Source organism: Hyperolius riggenbachi, chromosome 5, assembly GCF_040937935.1.
Source record: "Hyperolius riggenbachi isolate aHypRig1 chromosome 5, aHypRig1.pri, whole genome shotgun sequence".
NCBI classification, from domain to species: Eukaryota; Metazoa; Chordata; class Amphibia; order Anura; family Hyperoliidae; genus Hyperolius; species Hyperolius riggenbachi.
This window is the reverse complement of record NC_090650.1, coordinates 15,894,655-15,912,560: the sequence shown is the minus strand read 5'-3', so window position 1 is coordinate 15,912,560 and position 17,906 is coordinate 15,894,655. Positions and strand designations below refer to the sequence as shown.

Sequence of the window (17,906 nt, the reverse complement as noted above, 5' to 3'; positions counted from 1 at the left end):
GTGATTGCATGCATTTCATTTTTGTAACTGTGGTCCTTTAAGGCCTGATGCCCACTAGCAGGTATTTTATGGTCAACCTGAAGTGCTCACAATTTCCGAATTGCAGAAGTCCTGCGATTTCCTGCACTGGGATGCTGCATGTAATTCTGGACACAGGAAGGGGAGGAGCACACAGTGATTAGTAATGGGCCATTTCCTGCACTGGGATGCTGCATGTAATTCTGGACATAGGAAGAGGAGGAGCACACAGTGATTAGTAATGGGCCATTTCCTGCACTGGGATGCTGCATATAAGCCTGGACACAGGAAGGGGAGGAGCACACCGTGATTAGTAATGAGCCATTTCCTGCACTGGGATGCTGCATGTAAGCCTGGACACAGGAAGGGGAGGAGCACACAGTGATTAGTAATGGGCCATTTCCTGCACTGGGATGCCGCATGTAAGCCTGGACACAGGAAGGGGAGGAGCACACAGTGATTAGTAATGAGCCATTTCCTGCACTGGGATGCTGCATGTAAGCCTGGACACAGGAAGGGGAGGAGCACACAGTGACGTCCACAAATATGTCGGGAAAGGATATGGGTTCTTTGAGTGGTTTTTCAGCCACAAGTGGCACCTTGGTGGCTCTGGCGTGGCAGGAGAGGTCATAACAGGAGCGATCGGCACAGCCAACAATTTCTATCCATCCCTGAAAGACAAACGGCAAATCACAAACACACTTATCCCTGACCATTGACATACTAATAAAAATGTGCTTGCATGAAAATTTGATGCAAACTGTACACCGCTTGGGATTGAAGCATGCTTCCAGCCCTTCACAACTATCGGAATTAAAAAAAAAAAAAAAAAAACCTACATTCTGCACTTTATATTGGACAGAGAAGGTGGCAAGACTCTCCTGTGCAAGTCATGTAATACCAGAGAAGAAACGGTTATTGGAACCTTGAACCATCCACCTGCTCAATGTTTTTGCCTAAGGTGAACCTTAAAGAGAATCTGTATTGTTAAAAATCGCACAAAAGTAAACATACCAGTGCGTTAGGGGACATCTAATACCCTCTGACACAATTTTGCCGCTCCTCGCCGCATTAAAAGTGGTTAAAAACAGTTTTAAAAAGTTTGTTTATAAACAAACAAAATGGCCACCAAAACAGGAAGTAGGTTGATGTACAGTATGTCCACACATAGAAAATACATCCATACACAAGCAGGCTGTATACACCCTTCCTTTTGAATCTCAAGAGATTATTTGTGTGTTTCTTTCCCCCTGCAGTTCTCATGCACTGAAGTTTCAGGCTGCTTGTTTCTTCCTGCAAACAGCTTTGCCCTTGTGTGTAATTCCTCAGTATGTGAAAGCCCAGCCAGCTCAGAGGACGATTTATCCAGCTTGTAAAAGATAAGAGAGAAGCTGCCCTAAATAAATAACACACAGGCAGTGTGCATAGAGGGGCCTGGAAGGGGGAGTTCATAGCAGAACCACAACACTGAAGAACTTGGCAGCCTTCCAGACACAGGCCGACAAGTCTGACAGGGGAAAGATACATTGATTTATTACAGAGACTGTCATAGTAGAACGTGCTGCAGTAAGCCAGAACACATTAGAATAGCTTTTTGAACTTGTAGGATGATAAAAAACAGAATGCAATTTTTGTTACGGAGTCTCTTTAAGGGAATATAAATAAATAATAAACAATTGCATCTATCTTCCTACTCCAAAAATGACCGACCCCCTTTCTATGTGAGCAGTTTTATATATCCCCTGCTCTCTGAAGCCCAGTTCTCTGCCAGGAAGGCGTTTTATGACCATTTCCTTATCAGTGAGGGAAGCTGTAGTTGACTGGTTAGTGAGTCACTGAAGAGAGTCAGTTAACTTTTTAAGGCAGCAAAAGAAAAAAAATATCACCAGCATAGGTATTTGTAGGCTTGTCCCTGTACATATACCCTTCTATCTCCTGTCACTTAGAGACTTTGAAGTCTCTAAAAAACGTCCCTTTGTCATAAATCTGCGTAATACTTTAGCCCTAACTAAACCGCCGTATCCCCGCGGCTGTAAACTATCTATATACCCCCAAACTCCCCAGGGCACACTACAGGGAGCGCTTCTGTGTGAGGCAGGGCTATGAGCTGCAGCCCAGCCTCACACGCGTCTATCAGCAGTGGATCGCCGCCTCTCCCCCGCCCCTCTCAGTCTTCCTTCACTGAGAGTGGGGCGGAGAAAGGCGGAGATCCGCCTCTGACAGACGCGTGTGAGGCAGGGCTGCGGCTCATAGCTCTGCCTCACACGGAAGCGCTGCCCGGATTGCTCCCCAGGGCACACTACAGGGAGCGCTTCCGTGTGAGGCGGGGCTATAAGCTGCAGCCCAGCCTCACACGCGTCTATCAGCAGTGGATCGCCGCCTCTCCCCGCCCCTCTCAGTCTTCCTTCACTGAGAGGGGCGGAGAAAGGCGGAGATCCGCCTCTGACAGACGCGTGTGAGGCAGAGCTGCAGCTCATAGCCCCGCCTCACACGGAAGCGCACAGGGCAGGAAAATCCACCACCAAGAAAGTTGTGGCATTTGCAGGGGAGAAGGAGGGGGGAGTTGGGGGGGATTTAGATAGTTTACAGCGGCGGGGATGCGGCGGTTTAGTTAGGGATAAAGTATTAAACAGATTTATGACATAAAAATACTTTTTTTTTTAGAGACTTCAGAGTCTCTTTAACCATTTACCGCCATCCTAACGTATTAAAACGTCATGCTTACCGCTATTAACAGCAACATGACGTTTTAATACGTCGCGCATTCCCGCCGCTGCTACCGCCGTGTGTCCGCCGCTACCGCCGCCATTACCGTCGGGATCCCGTGCTGGGCGATTGGGGAAGAGGACTGAACAGTCCTCTACCCAATCGCAGTGCCTGGAGTGAATGGACGTGACCGCGAACAGCGGCTACGTCCATTCACATAAACAGGAAATGTAACAGTTTAATAAAGTGTGTAAAAAAAAAAAAAAAAAGTGAACACGTCCTATGAGTGTTCACCAGCGCCATCTTGTGGCCAAAAAGTATATTACACTTACAAAATACATACATTTTCAAGTATATACACATCATTAATAAAATTACACTTCCAACCCTCCCCCCAAAAAAAAACACTTGTAAAAAAAAAAATCAGCTTAAAAAAAATAAATAAATAGTTGCCTTAGGGACTCAGCTTTTTTTATTCTATATTTTATGGGGGAAAATTAATTTTAATTTATTACATAGGGGCTTGTAATTATGGCCAGAACAAACAGAAAAATAACCACTTATATTTCAAAATAATATACTGTCGCCATACATTGTGGTAGGGACATAATCTAAACGGTTTAATTATCGGGACCACTGGGCAAATACAACGTGTTTGTTTTATCCACAGGAGAATGTTTAATTTTAAAACTATAAAGGCTGAACACTGAGAAATAATGATTTTTTTCTTTTTTTTTCTGTTTTTCTCATTAAAATGCATTTAGAATAAAAAAATTCTTAGCAAAATGTACTATCCACAGAAAGCCTAATTGGTGGCGAAAAAAACGAGGTATAGATCATTTTCTTGTGATAAGTAGTAATAAAGTTATTAGGGAATAAAAGGGAGGAGCGCTGACAACTGAAAATTGCTCTGGTCCGTTAGGATAAAAACCCTTGGGGGTGAACTGGTTAAAGTGAACCAGAGATGAAAATAAACTAACAAGATAAACAATTGGATCTGTCCTCCTACTCCTAAAATGACTCAGATATCTCAAGGTTTTATTTTATGTATACACATTTACAAAGCAGATTTAACGTTCTATAGTCACTGCTCAATTGCAGTGTCTTAAGAGTCCCAGAGTAAAAATACATGAACTATTGACCTTTTTATCTTTTCCTCTCACAGTAAAAAGCCCAGGTATCTGCTTAGGAAAATGTTTTATAGCTGTAATTTGTTGTCAGTGAGCAGACTGTCCTGACTGGAGAAAAACTTTCCATAGCCAATTATAAACTCTTTCAGGCAGGGGAAAAAAAGAAACGGAGCCCAGCATAAGTGTCTGTATGCCTGCCACTGTATATACACGTCTATCTCATCATGTCATCTCTGGTACACTTTAAAGAGACTCCGTAACAAAAATTGCATCCTGTTTTTCATCATCCTACAAGTTCCAAAAGCTATTCTAATGTGTTCTGGCTTACTGCAGCACTTTGTACTATCACAGTCTCTGTAATAAATCAATGTATCTTTCCCCTGTCAGACTTGTCGGCCTGTGTCTGGAAGGCTGCCAAGTTCTTCAGTGTTGTGGTTCTGTGATGCATCTCCCCCCTACAGGCCCCTCTCTGCACACTGCCTGTGTGATATTTAGATTAGTGCAGCTTCTCTCTGTTCTATTATCTTTTACAAGCTGGATAAATCCTCCTCTGAGCTGGCTGGGCTTTCACATACTGAGGAATTACATACAGGCAGAGCTGTCTGCACTCTGCAGGAAGAAACAGCCTGACACTTCAGTGGAAGATAGCTGCAGGGGGAAAGAAACACACAAATGATCTCTTGAGATTCAAAAGGAAGGGTGTATACAGCCTGCTTGTGTATGGATGTATTTTCTATGTGTGGACATGCTGTACATCAACCTACTTCCTGTTTTGGTGGCCTTTTTTTGTTTATAAACAAACTTTTTAAAACTGTTTTTAACCACTTTTAATGCGGCGAGGAGCGGCGAAATTGTGACAGAGGGTAATAGAAGATGTCCCCTAACACACTGGTATGTTTACTTTTGTGCGATTTTACCAATACAGATTCTCTTTAAAGTTCCCTTTAAGAGGAAATTATTCTTATGCAGAATGTCAATGTGAGTAAGAATTTACAGTCCCTGTACAATCCCTCCGAGTGGTCCGGCGTTGAACCCACAGAGTTTATGTCGCAGGTACTCACATAGGATGTTTTGGTTTCGGCGTCCCAGCAGTCGCAGGCATAATGCGCCATCTCGTTCTCCATGTGCTGTCGGAACCGCAGCTTCTCCGGAGAGATGCCAACTTTAACGAGGTATAAGTAGATTCTTCCGATGAAGTATCCCAGCACTGAATTGTTGATCACACCCTGCAGGGCAAGAATCACACATTTATTCACAGGGGAACATTGTGGATAGCTTTACATTTATTTTTTTATGTAAGATTTTGATAACCTGGAGAACAAAACTTGCTGGTTTTTACTGTTTGTCTCCATTTGAGAGTAGCGCTGATTTTACCGATTAGTTACTCAGAATCGAAATTTAAATGATAGCTGGGAGGGGGGGTGGGTCGGGCGGTTTAAGGTTAACATACTCCTGCTGCTATCTGATCCAAAAGGCATTTTATAGCTGTGAAATTTAGGAAGGATGAAACATGAATTTGTATTTTCTGCATTTGTGCTCCAGTCCCCCCACATCTCCCAGCATGCATTGCAGCAGCCCAGGAGCACAAGGAGAGAAGAGGTCGCTAACTCCGGGAACAGGGCACACTCGATGTGGGTAGAGGAGCAGCCCCCCGTAGGTAAGTAATGATACTCCAACCCTCCAATCCCCATACGGCACACTATTATGAACCTCCCTGATGGGGAGTTTCCATTTATAATTTTTCAGGTCCAGGTGCTCGGGTCCCTTTAAGCTCTGAATGGAACAATAGTCGCACAATGCTGATCATACAGCAGAACATCCAACATGGCTGCCGTCTGGCCAAGCGACTCACCTGCTCCACCGCATCGCCCAGCCTCATCTTATGCGCAGACTCTCCGCTGAGCTGAGCCTTGGAGGAATACAGCAAAATGTTTAAATCTGCCACATTCTGGAATTTGGGGTGAGTCTTCTCGCTGGGGTCCACAAAGTGCTCGATTTCTGCCATCGTGAATTCTCTGCGGGAAGAAAACAGAAAATGAGCGCTTTAAAGAGAAACAGTGACCAAGAATAGAACTTCTTGGTTACCCCTTTTACATGAGAAATCTATTCCTTTTCACAAAGATCATCAGGGGGCGCTGTATGGCTGATATTGTGGGGAAACCCCTCCCACAGGGTGATGTCAGGACCATGGTCCTGACAGTTTCCTGTCTGTGAACCTCGTTGCATTGTGGGAAACTGCTGTTTAAAGCGGTTTCCAACTGCCAAAAAAAAGCAAGCAGCATCTCCTTCCACTGACCACTTCCCAGCAGTAAAAATGTCACCATGTGATAAATGTCAGAATATAAAATCGGGGAGAGGAAAGATTTTACAATTGGCAAAAACTGACTAAAGTTATACATAATTATTGTAAAAATGAAGCACTTTTTTTTTCTTAATACATTTTCACTGGCGTTCCTCATTAACAATAAACACGCATTTCCCGATCAAGACCAAAACCAGAGACCTAGACCTGCCTTGACGAATCGCACTGCACGGTCATTTCAACAGGAAGTACAGGATTCAACCAATCGCACCGCACGGTCATCTCCACAGGAAGTACAGGATTCAACCAATCGCACTGCACGGTCATCTCCACAGGAAGTACAGGATTCAACCAATCGCACTGCACGGTCATCTCCACAGGAAGTACAGGATTCAACCAATCGCACTGCACGGTAATCTCCACAGGAAGTACAGGATTCAACCAATCGCACTGCACTGTCATCTCCACAGGAAGTACAGGATTCAACCAATCACACTGCACTGTCATTTCCACAGCAAGTACAGGATTCAACCAATCACACTGCACTGTCATTTCCACAGGAAGTACAGGATTCAACCAATCACACTGCACTGTCATCTCCACAGCAAGTACAGGATTCAACCAATCACACTGCATTGTCATCTCCACAGGAAGTACAGGATGCATCCAATCGCACTGCAATCTCCACAGGAAGTACAGGATTCAACCAATCACACTGCACTGTCATTTCCACAGCAAGTACAGGATTCAACCAATCACACTGCATTGTCATCTCCACAGGAAGTACAGGATTCAACCAATCACACTGCACTGTCATCTCCACAGGAAGTACAGGACGCATCCAATCACACTACATGGTCATTTCAACAGGAAGTACAGGATTCAACCAATCACACTGCACTGTCATTTCCACAGGAAGTACAGGATTCAACCAATCACACTGCACTGTCATCTCCACAGGAAGTACAGGATGCATCCAATCGCACTGCAATCTCCACAGGAAGTACAGGATTCAACCAATCACACTGCACTGTCATCTCCACAGGAAGTACAGGACGCATCCAATCACACTACATGGTCATTTCAACAGGAAGTACAGGATTCAACCAATCACACTGCACTCATCCCCACAGGATCAAGAGGTTCTAGCTGACTGGGGACAGCATTTAAAATCTATAAAGCAAATAGCGTTTAACAAATTCCAAAGCCAAAAACTGTGCAGTTCTTTATTAGAACCTCATTCCATAGGTCCGGAGTATTTATGAGTCAGAAATATTGCATTATTCATTATTTTTTATGACTTCTGCTTTTCGATTGTTCTTTTTTACAAGCTGTCACAACACTGCTGAAATACAGTCTAATTGATTTATATTGATTGTTTTATATAAAGGTGTGAGGCAAATTGTTCTGCATTTCTCAGAGTGTAAGGGTTATGGTTATAGTAGATTAATTTCTGTATGACTAAACTGGTTAAGAGAGGACAGAAAAAGAGAGAAATGAAAGACTCCTGTTACTAGAAAATAAAAATATTCAGGTGATGGGCGTGGCTAAATGTATACATATGCAATTAAAGGAAGAGCAAGTCCGTAGTATGGTATAAAGCTAATAAGTTTAAGTGAACCACAGATCACAAGAAGTAAAGAAACGATACTTAAGGCTTCTCCCAGCTACATAAACCATCTCCAATGCCATCCTCCCGTGGTCTGCTGTTCAGCCGCAATCTGACCCGGTAACTGGCTCAGTCAGTCCGGGTCTACTGCGCATGCACGGGAGGTCCGCGCATGCACAGAAGACCCAGACTGGACGTGACAGTTAAATGGGCTGATCGCGGCTGAGCAGCAGACCGCAGGAGGACGGCATGGGACTCAAATGGTTTATGTAGCTGGAGAAAGCCTCGGGTAAGTAATCGATTGTTTACTTCTTGTGATCTCTAGTACACATCAAGCTCAGTGGGGGCTGCTGAATAGAGAGCAGGAGAGAGAGGGAGCGGGAGAGCGAGAAGGAGAGAGGAACTGGCAAGTTAACCTCCCTGGCGGTATGATTATTTCTGGATATTAGGATCTTTTCAGCACTTTTCAGACCCTAAAATCAGGAAAAAAATGATGCAGCCAGAGTCTCTGCAGCAGCCCCTGCTCTCATTCACCTCCCCGGGCCCTAGCGCTGCAATTTTACCTCCGTCCTCAGAGTGATTCAGAGCCTCAGAGGACAGGAAGGAGAACGGCCACAGACGTCCGGATCCCCTGGGAGGTGAGTAAAAGCTCCCGCTGCACGCTATACTCTGCATTGAGCTCCCAGCGGCTAGTCCGAACAATTGCCGGGCTTACCGCCAGGGAGGTTAAAGAACCTGTCATGTTGCCCAATTGTTTTCATTTGCCGGCCCAATGTGTACCTGCACTTGCCTCCCCATCAGCTGTAGCCCGCCCCACCTACCTACCGCCACATGACTAATACGGATTGAGATGCAAATAAGCTTGGAATTGGACCAATCATATTCCTGTCACTTATGATTGGGTCAATTCCAAGCCATATACAATCTGAATGAAAATTTCTAAGCAAGCCAGAATCACAAGCACCTCATTGACAATCTTTACAGGCTAATAAGGGGTTATGCTAATTTACAGGACTTAGAAATAGACACATTTTGCCTGGTGTATTTATAGGCTGCCTAAGTTTTTATTTGCTACCTAATTAAAGAGGCACTGAAACTGTTCCTATATTGATATATAACTGTCTTTTGATATGCAACCACTCTCCCTCCGTGATGTCACAGCCTAGGCTGTTTAGCTATGCGGAATTCTCCTCCCAGAGCATTCTGGGAGACTCTACTGGCTTCAAGATTCTAAGTAAACGAACATTCCGAAAAGCTAAACCTGGCAAAACTAAAGAGGTAAGAGGTCACCACCTGTGATAAATGTCAGAATGTGAATCAGGGAGAGGAAAGGTTTTACAATGGCTAAACACTGACTAAACAATCTATAAATTAATATTGTAAAAAGAAAAAAAAAAAAGCAATTTTGTTTGTTACGTTATTTTTACTACAATGTATCTGTAAACCACACCCCTCCTCCCAATTGTCTGAGCGCCTCCGCAGGCAGCGCTCTCTGTTAGCGAGATGCGCACTCACCGGACCCTGATGAGTCCTGAGCGGGGGGAGATCTCGTTTCTGAACGAGTTCCCGATCTGAGCAGCAGCGAATGGCAGTTTTCCCTGATTAAATTCCAACAGCCTCTTGAAGTTGAGGAAGATTCCTTGTGCAGTTTCTGGTCGGAGATACCTGCGGAGGGGGTGGGGGGGGGGGGGGGGGACACAAAACACACAACTTAGGAGGCTGAAAACAGCGGCAATCATACAAGGCAGAGAAGCACAATAAGTCCTTGTGAACTGGAAATCCCTGCAGGATACAAGTGATCCTGAAATCTGACCTAGAGCCATTAAAGGACAACTGAAGTGAGGGATGTGGAGGGTGCCATATTTCCTTGTCAGCAATACCAGATGCCTGGCTGTCCTGTTGATCCTCTGCCGCTAATACTATTAGCCAAAGCCCCTGAACAAGCATGCAGAAGATCAGGTGTGTCTGACATTGTCAGATCTGATGAGATTAGCTGCATGCTTGTTTCTGGCATTATTGTCCTTTAAAAGATACTTGAAGTCACTTAAAGTGAACCTCCGGACTAAAAATTTACTCAGCAGCACTGAAAAGGCTTGGTGTTTAACAGTTTCACAGCATCAGAACTTTGTTTCTCTTATACAAGCCTCATTTTTAGCTGCACAGAAGAAAACTGCCCGGGCTTTTTTTCCCCTGATGCTGTGCAAAGCATGATGGGATTTCTGATTTTGTTGTTCTCGTTCTGCTGTTTTGGTGCAATTTTTTTTATTTTATTTTTTTTTACATTTTGAATTTGACATTTGAAGTCTAGTGCGCGCAGCTGGGAGGGGTGATCAAGGCACAGGACAGTTGGAACTGTGTCTCATGCTCCTTGTCACCTCCTTTCAACCAAAAAGATGGCTGCCCCCATGACAAAGATGGCAGCCCCCATGAATCACAAACATTTGCCTGTTCTTTTAAAACAGGGTGGGTAAGAGATTATATTATCTATCTATTCTAATGAACATAACTAATGTAACTTGATGACAGTATGTTTGTTTAGGCTGAAGTTCCCCTTTAAACTGGAGACAATCAATGCAAAAGGTTTTATACTTACCTGGGCCTTTCTCCAGCCCTCTGTAGGAAGTTTGCTCTCTCTGTGTCTGTCCGATCCCCTCAGTTCTGTTACGGGCTACTGTACATGCCCGGTCTGAGCAATGTGCAGCTCCCCGTGTCCACGAGCATTCTGCCAAAGAGCAGTTACATTCTCAAAACACTGCGCATGGCATGGGAGCATGATCGAGGGCTGCGCACAGCTGGCACTGCTTTACGGGGCTGTCAGCATCACAATGGAGGGGACCGACTGGACAGAGAGCCGCAGGTAAGTATTAAACCTTTTGCTAAGATTTTCTCATGTACATGTAAAAAAGTGAATAACTGCACTTTTCCACCCCAGATATCTCCCCCCCCCCCTCCCCAAAACGTACAATAAATTTCCCTTTGTGTCAAATCATATTCCCCCTCCAAACCTAGCATAATACACCCAGTGCCAAGTACTGCTCGTAGAGAATACAACCCGACCCAAATTCTTGGCCCCACAAAAATATGTGAACCAACCATAAGCAAATAATCGTTGCAGGGTATACATTACATGGGACAGTATCAGTGATAGACTGATCAGCTCCTCAGGGGCGGGGCCGATAGTAATAGAACCATGCCTCCAAATGTGCTGTATTCTACAACTCTACACAGTGAATCATTCTGTAGACTACGCACCCTGTCATGTTACCCCCAGGTCCAATGGAGGTCTGGAACATCAGATTGAAGGACACTGGAGGTGTGAGGTCATTTAAGGTGATTGGAGACTTCACGTTATACTTGACGAAGAGGTCGGCCAGTTCTTGTTGCCCATAATTATCCATCTGTATAAACACAATAAGGGAAAAAATGAAAATAGATACCTGGCAGTTAACATAGACCGCTCCCTGCAGACAGACCAAATTTACTGCAGGTTTGTCAGTGGTCTATAATACTTGTAAACGGACACTGATGATTAACTTCTTTTAGACTTAAGCCTCTGGTCCCTTTAAGGCTTTTTTTCTTTTCTTATTTCCTGATCCCTGTGATTGGCTCACAGCAATCAGGTGGTCAGTAGCCAATGAAAACTGCTCCTGACCGACGAACGGAACTCTGCCGATGGGGACGCACTACTGCATCCCATGCTTTGGAGCCGCCGCCGTTAAAACTAGGGGTAGGCAGCAATAAGTGTGGAGTGGTTATTGCTAGTCCCGAGCCAGTTAAAATGGACCTGCATCCTAAATTCAATTAAAAAAAATTGTTCACCTGCGTCAGCACGCTTTCCATCTCGGCTTTCTTCTCTGCTGTGCACTTCTTGTCAGACATGAGTTTCTGGAGATGAGCTACGGGGTAAAAATAGTGTTCAGAGTCTAGGAATGACAGACACTTGCTACACACATACATTGCACACTCTGTACCGACAGCATCGGATACACAAAACGGAGAGAAAGGAGACGAACGACAGGAGGAGGAAGACACGGTTGGAGAGAAGGAATGACAGGAGGAGGACACAGTTGGAGAGCAGGAATGACAGGAGGAGGAGGAAGACCCAAGTTGGAGAGAAGGAATGACAGGAGGAAGAAGACACGTGGGTACCCACGTATGATGGCTTCACAGCTGTCACATGGTCATATCTGGGTCACATACCGGCTGAGTTTGAAAAAGAAAAAAAAAAAAAAAAAAAAAAAAAAGGGAGGAAGAAGACACGGTTGGAGAGCAGGAATGACAGGAGGAAGAAGACATGCCAAAGACAAGTGATGATGGGAAGAGGTAGACAGTCGAAGAGACGTGAAGATGGGAGAAGGACATGATTGAGTAGCAGTGGATATAGGAAGGGGTAGACAAGTGAAGAGAAGTGTTGAGGGGAAGGGAAATACATGGTTAAAGAGAACCCCAGGTGGGTTCCAAGAATGTTATCAGCACACAGAGGCTGGGTCTGCCTATACTGCCCAGCCTCTGTTGCTATACCAATCCCCCCTAACCCCCCCCTGCGATCTGCTGTGCCCAATAATAAAGCATCAGCTGAGCTCGACACACAGCGTGTCGCAGCCGGCTGTTTACCTCTAAGTGTCAGTCTCGGCTGCTTCCCCACCTCCTCCATAGGTCCGGTCCCCGCCCACGTCCCTTCCCTCCCCGCTGATTGGAGGGAAGGGACGCGGGCGGGGACCGGAGCTATGAAGGAGGCGGGGGAGCGGCGAGACTGACAGTTACAAAGGTAAACAGCTGGCTGCGACACTGTGTCGACAGCTCGGCGTTTGGTTTATGGGGGACAGCAGAGCACAGGGTGGGATCGGTATAGCAATAGAGGCTGGGTAGTATATGCAGACCCAGCCTGTGTGCTGATAACATTCTTAGAACCCACATCAGGTTTTTTTTAAAGAGAATTGATGGGGTAATGAAAGAGGAAGCTGAAAAGATGACCAATAAAGCGAAGACAACACAGGCAGAATACAGAATGGAGAAACAGAGGGTGGGGTGGAGAGACCAGAGAGGCAGGAAATTCAGTCACCTTTCAGAAGATGGTCAGCCCGGAAGCATTCGCCATTCTTCACATCTTTTACCATAAAATCAGCAAACTTGTCCACATGTCCAGATGTCCTGAAAAAGAAAAAAGGTGACATGACAACTGAGCGAGCCTTTTACAGGGATCAGAGGAGCGCAGAACTACAAGAATGTTTACAATGGGCATAAGAATATAAAACGTCATTTTCAATCTGAGCACAAGAGGGCGCAATAGTGTAAGACAAATGACAGACTGCAGAAGTCGGCTCTGTCAGTGTTTCTGCTGCATCCTCTGAACTACAGGTCATGTCTGGGGTTTACAGGGAGAAGAGCACCACTGGGCGGCCAGAATTAGGAGCCAATCACGGACATTCCCTATTGCAATCACAGTCAGCTGATTAGATAGTTACTTCAGCACGGGCTCCGGGGTCAGCATGGTGCAATCGATCTCCAGGATCTGCTCCTCCTGTATGAAGTGCTGTCTCCACGTCTGGATGATGTTATTTTTCAGCGCGCATCCCACCGGTCCGAAGTCGTACAAGCCGCTGACCCCTGCAACCAAGCAACACACAGGCAATCACTCAACATTACCAGATGAGCAAAAGGGCCACAAGTACCGTATTTTTCAGCCTACAAGACGCTCCTGACCATAAGATGCACCGAGGTTTACAGGACAAAAAACCGAGGGGAAAAGAAAAATATATATTAAACCTGGTGCATCCATGATGAAGTGGCATCTGGTGGATTATGCCCCCCTTGTACCTGTGTCCCCCTCTGTCCCCGTGTCCTCCTCTGCATGGGCACAGTACAGGGAGTCCCTGACATTGCGGTGGGTTGGAGGTTGGTATTTACCAGGCGTTCACAAGTCAGGAACTCCCTGCATTTGGACTATAAGATGCAGTGACCTTTTTTCTCCACTTTTGTGGGAGAAAATGTGCAGTCTTATAGCCCAAAAAATACAGTAAAATCCAAAGGTTTGTTCTAACCCCTATAAACAATATCCAAAGACTCCTTTTTCTCCCGAAGCGGGGTTGTAATGTGACTAAACCAGGGATGGTGAAATGCCAGATGCCGGGTATGCAAGCCCCTCACCATCCTAGTTCAGTTTTTTTTTTTTTGTTTTTAAAAAGTGAACCTTGCCCCATTTTTTGGCATTTCCCATTCATCAACACATTGGGCGCCTCTCATCCCCGTACCAGTATTAGGGATGATCAAAGAGATGTAAATTCTTCCAAATTTATGCAAATTAATATGCAAATATATGCAGCTTGAAAAGTGACCAATCAATTTAAACCTGGGTTAAACATGATTGGTCCATTTTAAAGCTGCATATATTTGTATAAAATTTACAAATTTGCTTAAACTCATAAGAATTTGCATCTCTGATCATCCCTAACCAGTGAAAGTTTTACCCTCTCAGAGGGAATAGGGATTGATCAAAGACATGCAAATTCTGAATTGATACAAATGTATATGCAAATGTATGCAGTTTGAAAATGGACCAATCAATTTAAACCCAGGTTTAAATTGATTGGTCCTTTTTCAAGCTGAATATATTTGCATAGTTAAGAAGATTTTGCATCTCACCAATCATCCCTAGGAAGAGACGCAGTCTCTCTGCTTTTGGAGAGAATGATCGCATATTGGAGGCCGGTCCAGAAACCAGAGTGCAGGACGGGTGTTCCCTGACCGTGGTTGCTGTAGGGCCACCCTGGTTTGTGAGTACCCTTCCTTCTGTTTTATCAATCACTTTGCTTGAAATACTACAACACCATACTGGGCTCTGCGCTGCTTTTGTGTTTTTTTGTTTTTATAAGTTACTTGATATTCCCCCAATCCTCCATTGGACAGACTGCTTCCTAAATTCCTTATTAGTTTGTGAAACTCGGAACATCTGATCTGAGCACCTGTCACAAAATATACAAAACAAACTTCATCAAAGGGAGGTCCGTTAACAGTGTGCGCTGGTGGAGAGGGTAGCCGGCATTACTAACCTTTGTGGAGCTGCTCCCCAGCCGCCCGTCCTTATGCGCTTCCATCTTCTCCAGGTAGACGTGCAGTGCTTGCTGCAGCGTCACACGTTTATCTGCCACACTGCATGCTGGGAAATATAGACCGATGTGAGTACATCTCCCGGCATGCATTGCGGCTGTCAGGGACAAGCACAGGAGCTTGAAACTACTGCAGCTCTTCCTGGAGAAGATAGACGACCGTATACAGATGTGAGGCTAGGGAGTAGGTAAGCGATGCCTATCTCTACCTTCAACAGCTATCGCCATTTACGAACCTCACTTATGGGAAAGGTTTCTGTTATATATTTTATGATGTAGCCGCTTAGTTGCATTTAAAGTGGACCTGATCTCTTACACAGGATAGAAGCAAAACAGAGAAATGCACCCTGTATGTATTTAGAGAATTAGCCTGTGTAATACCCCCACATATGTGCCTATTCACTAGTGTAATGTGATCTCTTCAGCTGTATCAGCTCAGGAATCTCCTCTGCCTCGGCAGAGCAGCTAAGTTTCCATGAAAGCAGGAAGTAGACACTGCATATTTATGGCAGGATTTGTATCAGCTGTAACAAAAAGGTTTTTCTTTAAAGGTTATTATCCTGTTACTTATCTTTTAGAGCAGAGAGGAAGTTTAGAGTTCAGATCCGCTTTAAAGAGGAACTCCAGTGAAAATAATGTAATAAAAGAAGTGCTTCATTTTTACGGTTATGTACAAATGATTTAGTCAGTGTTTGTCCATTGTAAAATCTTTCCTCTCCCTGATTTACATTCTGACATTTATCACATGGTGACATTTTTACTGCTGGCAGGTGATGTCAGTGAAAAGAGATGCTGCTTGCTTTTTTGGCAGTTGGAAACTGCTCTAAACAGCGATTTACCACAACGAGGTTCACAGACAGGAAACTGGCAGGACCATGGTCCTGACATCACACTGTGGGAGGGGTTTCACCCCAATATCAGCCATACAGCGCCCCCTGATGATCAGTTTGTGAAAAGTAAAAGATTTCTCATGGGGAAGGGGGTATCAGCTACTTATTGGGATGAAGTTCAATTCTTGGTTACAGTTTTCTTTAAAGTGAACCAGAGACGAAGCACCCTCATGTATTTTACCATATATATCAGTGGGAACATTAGAGAAAACACCTACCCTGCTCTCTGTTTCATTATTTACTGATCAGATTGCTTCTTATCAGCCCAGATAAAATCCCCGACTGAGCATTCAGTCTGGTTTTGCTATAATGACTCAGCTATAATGATTCCTGAGCAGAGCCAAGGGGGCAGGCTTGGGCTTGAAGACATCAGAGAAGACAGACTCCGCTATAAATATTCCTGTACAAAACCAGACTGAATGCTCAGTCGGGGATTTTATCAGGGCTGATAAGAAGCAGCCTCAACAGTAAATGGCCTCAGTGCTCACAAACCATGGCCTCAGTGCTCATATAAGAACTTCATTCTTGTAAACTAAAATCCTGTCCACAAGTTTTCTCTCCCCCTCATCAACCGAACACACACACGACCCTTTCCCTAAATTCCTCTGCACCGCTTTGCCAAGTCTACATGGTAAAGGTTGGCTTTCATCATACTCAGTTCATTAGTAATTAAGATTTATAATTAAAGGAGGTTCGTAGTAAAGCCAACGCTTTGAATCCTGCGTGTTGCGGTTTATGATCACGTTCATTGTCAAAACAGGTCAGGTACAACTCCAGACTAACACAGCTTCCTATAATCCCAGATTTATGGTTAAAAAAAAGAATGTAATTATAGAGGGATAAAAACACAGCAGGACCCTCGCTTGGCCAGGATGCAAAAATAAGCTGCAGTACCAAATAGCTGACAATAGTGGGCAGTGTGCCTCACACATGATCACTGCTCTACTGTGAAGCCAAGCAACGAAAATCTGAAGAACGTTTCCTTTGCTTGATCTCCTCTCTGCCACGTTCCATATACCTGAATAACATGGTTTAAAGTGGACCTGAACTCTTGTGCAGGACAGAAAGAAAAATAGAGAAATGCACCCTGTGTTTAGAGAGTTTAGTCTGTCTAATTTCTCCTCATCTGTGACTAATCACAAGTGCAATTTGATCCCTCAGCGGTGTTAGCTGAATCCCAGGGCAGAAAGCACAAGATGTTAGCAATAAGTCTGCTTCAGTGAAAGCAGGAAGTAGACACATAGACACACTGCAGATTTATTGCAGGATTTGTATCAGCGTAACAAAGATTACTTTGCTGTTGCGTTTCTTTTAGAGCAGAGAGGAAATTCTGAGTTGAGGTCCGCTTTAAGTAATGCTGCCTCCTAACACAGCTGGACAGAGCAGTAGGCTGTATTTCCTGTGTCATACGGGCGCCAATCTTGATCTCAAACAAATCTCATTCCTGGCATCTGGCGGTTATTTTTGGACTCTAAAAAGATAGCCATATACTATACAATCAAATCAAATGATTTCCCAATTTTTTGTAGGATTGCAAAAAAAAAAAAACAAAAAAAAAAAAAAAAAAAAAAAAAAACTCTTCGATCAAGAAATGTGTTTTGCCCCGAATTTGTTTAGTAAAAATATAGCATGTGCTGGAAAAATCAGATATAAAAATACAAAACCTGAAATTTTTATTCGATCACTTGTTTGGTTTGATTTGCTCGATTTTGTTTTTGGAAAAATTGATCATAAGTGTATGGTATATTGGTTTGAGGTTTCTTATTCAATCAAGCCGCAGATTTCTCTGTTAAAGAGGAGCTGTTAGGTATAGGGTCTCAGAGAAAATAAACACATATATCAGTAGCTAAACATTGGCTGTACTTACATTACATATGCATTTCACTGTCCACGTTTGGATTTCACAGAATTTTTATATAGTATTTGCAGAGAATGATGCTCCTGACAGCTCATGGCAGGTTCCATGTTTGTCTGTCTCCTATGAAGCCAAATGTGTCGTCATGTCCTCCCTGCTTCCTGATCACAGAAAAGCTCGTACTGAATAACACTAGTTTGCAGTGAATATTAATTAGCTATGTGGCTAGGAACAATAGCGGACTCCTGCAGTGTACTCTGCCGGGAGATTTATCAGTGCTGTGCGCTGGA

At 44.2% G+C, this 17,906-nt stretch overlaps 1 protein-coding gene across 1 annotated transcript in view; it reads right to left on the bottom strand.

Moving 5' to 3' along the window:
• Positions 1–17,906, bottom strand: part of GARS1 (glycyl-tRNA synthetase 1) — an 81,922-nt gene that overhangs the window by 22,670 nt on the left and 41,346 nt on the right. Inside the window, exons 4-11 of the mRNA XM_068235118.1 lie at positions 13,231–13,372; positions 12,828–12,916; positions 11,585–11,661; positions 11,018–11,163; positions 9,281–9,430; positions 5,707–5,869; positions 4,916–5,080; positions 577–689 (exon numbers count right to left, since the gene is read on the bottom strand). Coding sequence (XP_068091219.1) covers positions 577–689; positions 4,916–5,080; positions 5,707–5,869; positions 9,281–9,430; positions 11,018–11,163; positions 11,585–11,661; positions 12,828–12,916; positions 13,231–13,372 — 1,045 coding nt within the window. The remainder of the gene's footprint in view (positions 1–576; positions 690–4,915; positions 5,081–5,706; positions 5,870–9,280; positions 9,431–11,017; positions 11,164–11,584; positions 11,662–12,827; positions 12,917–13,230; positions 13,373–17,906) is intronic.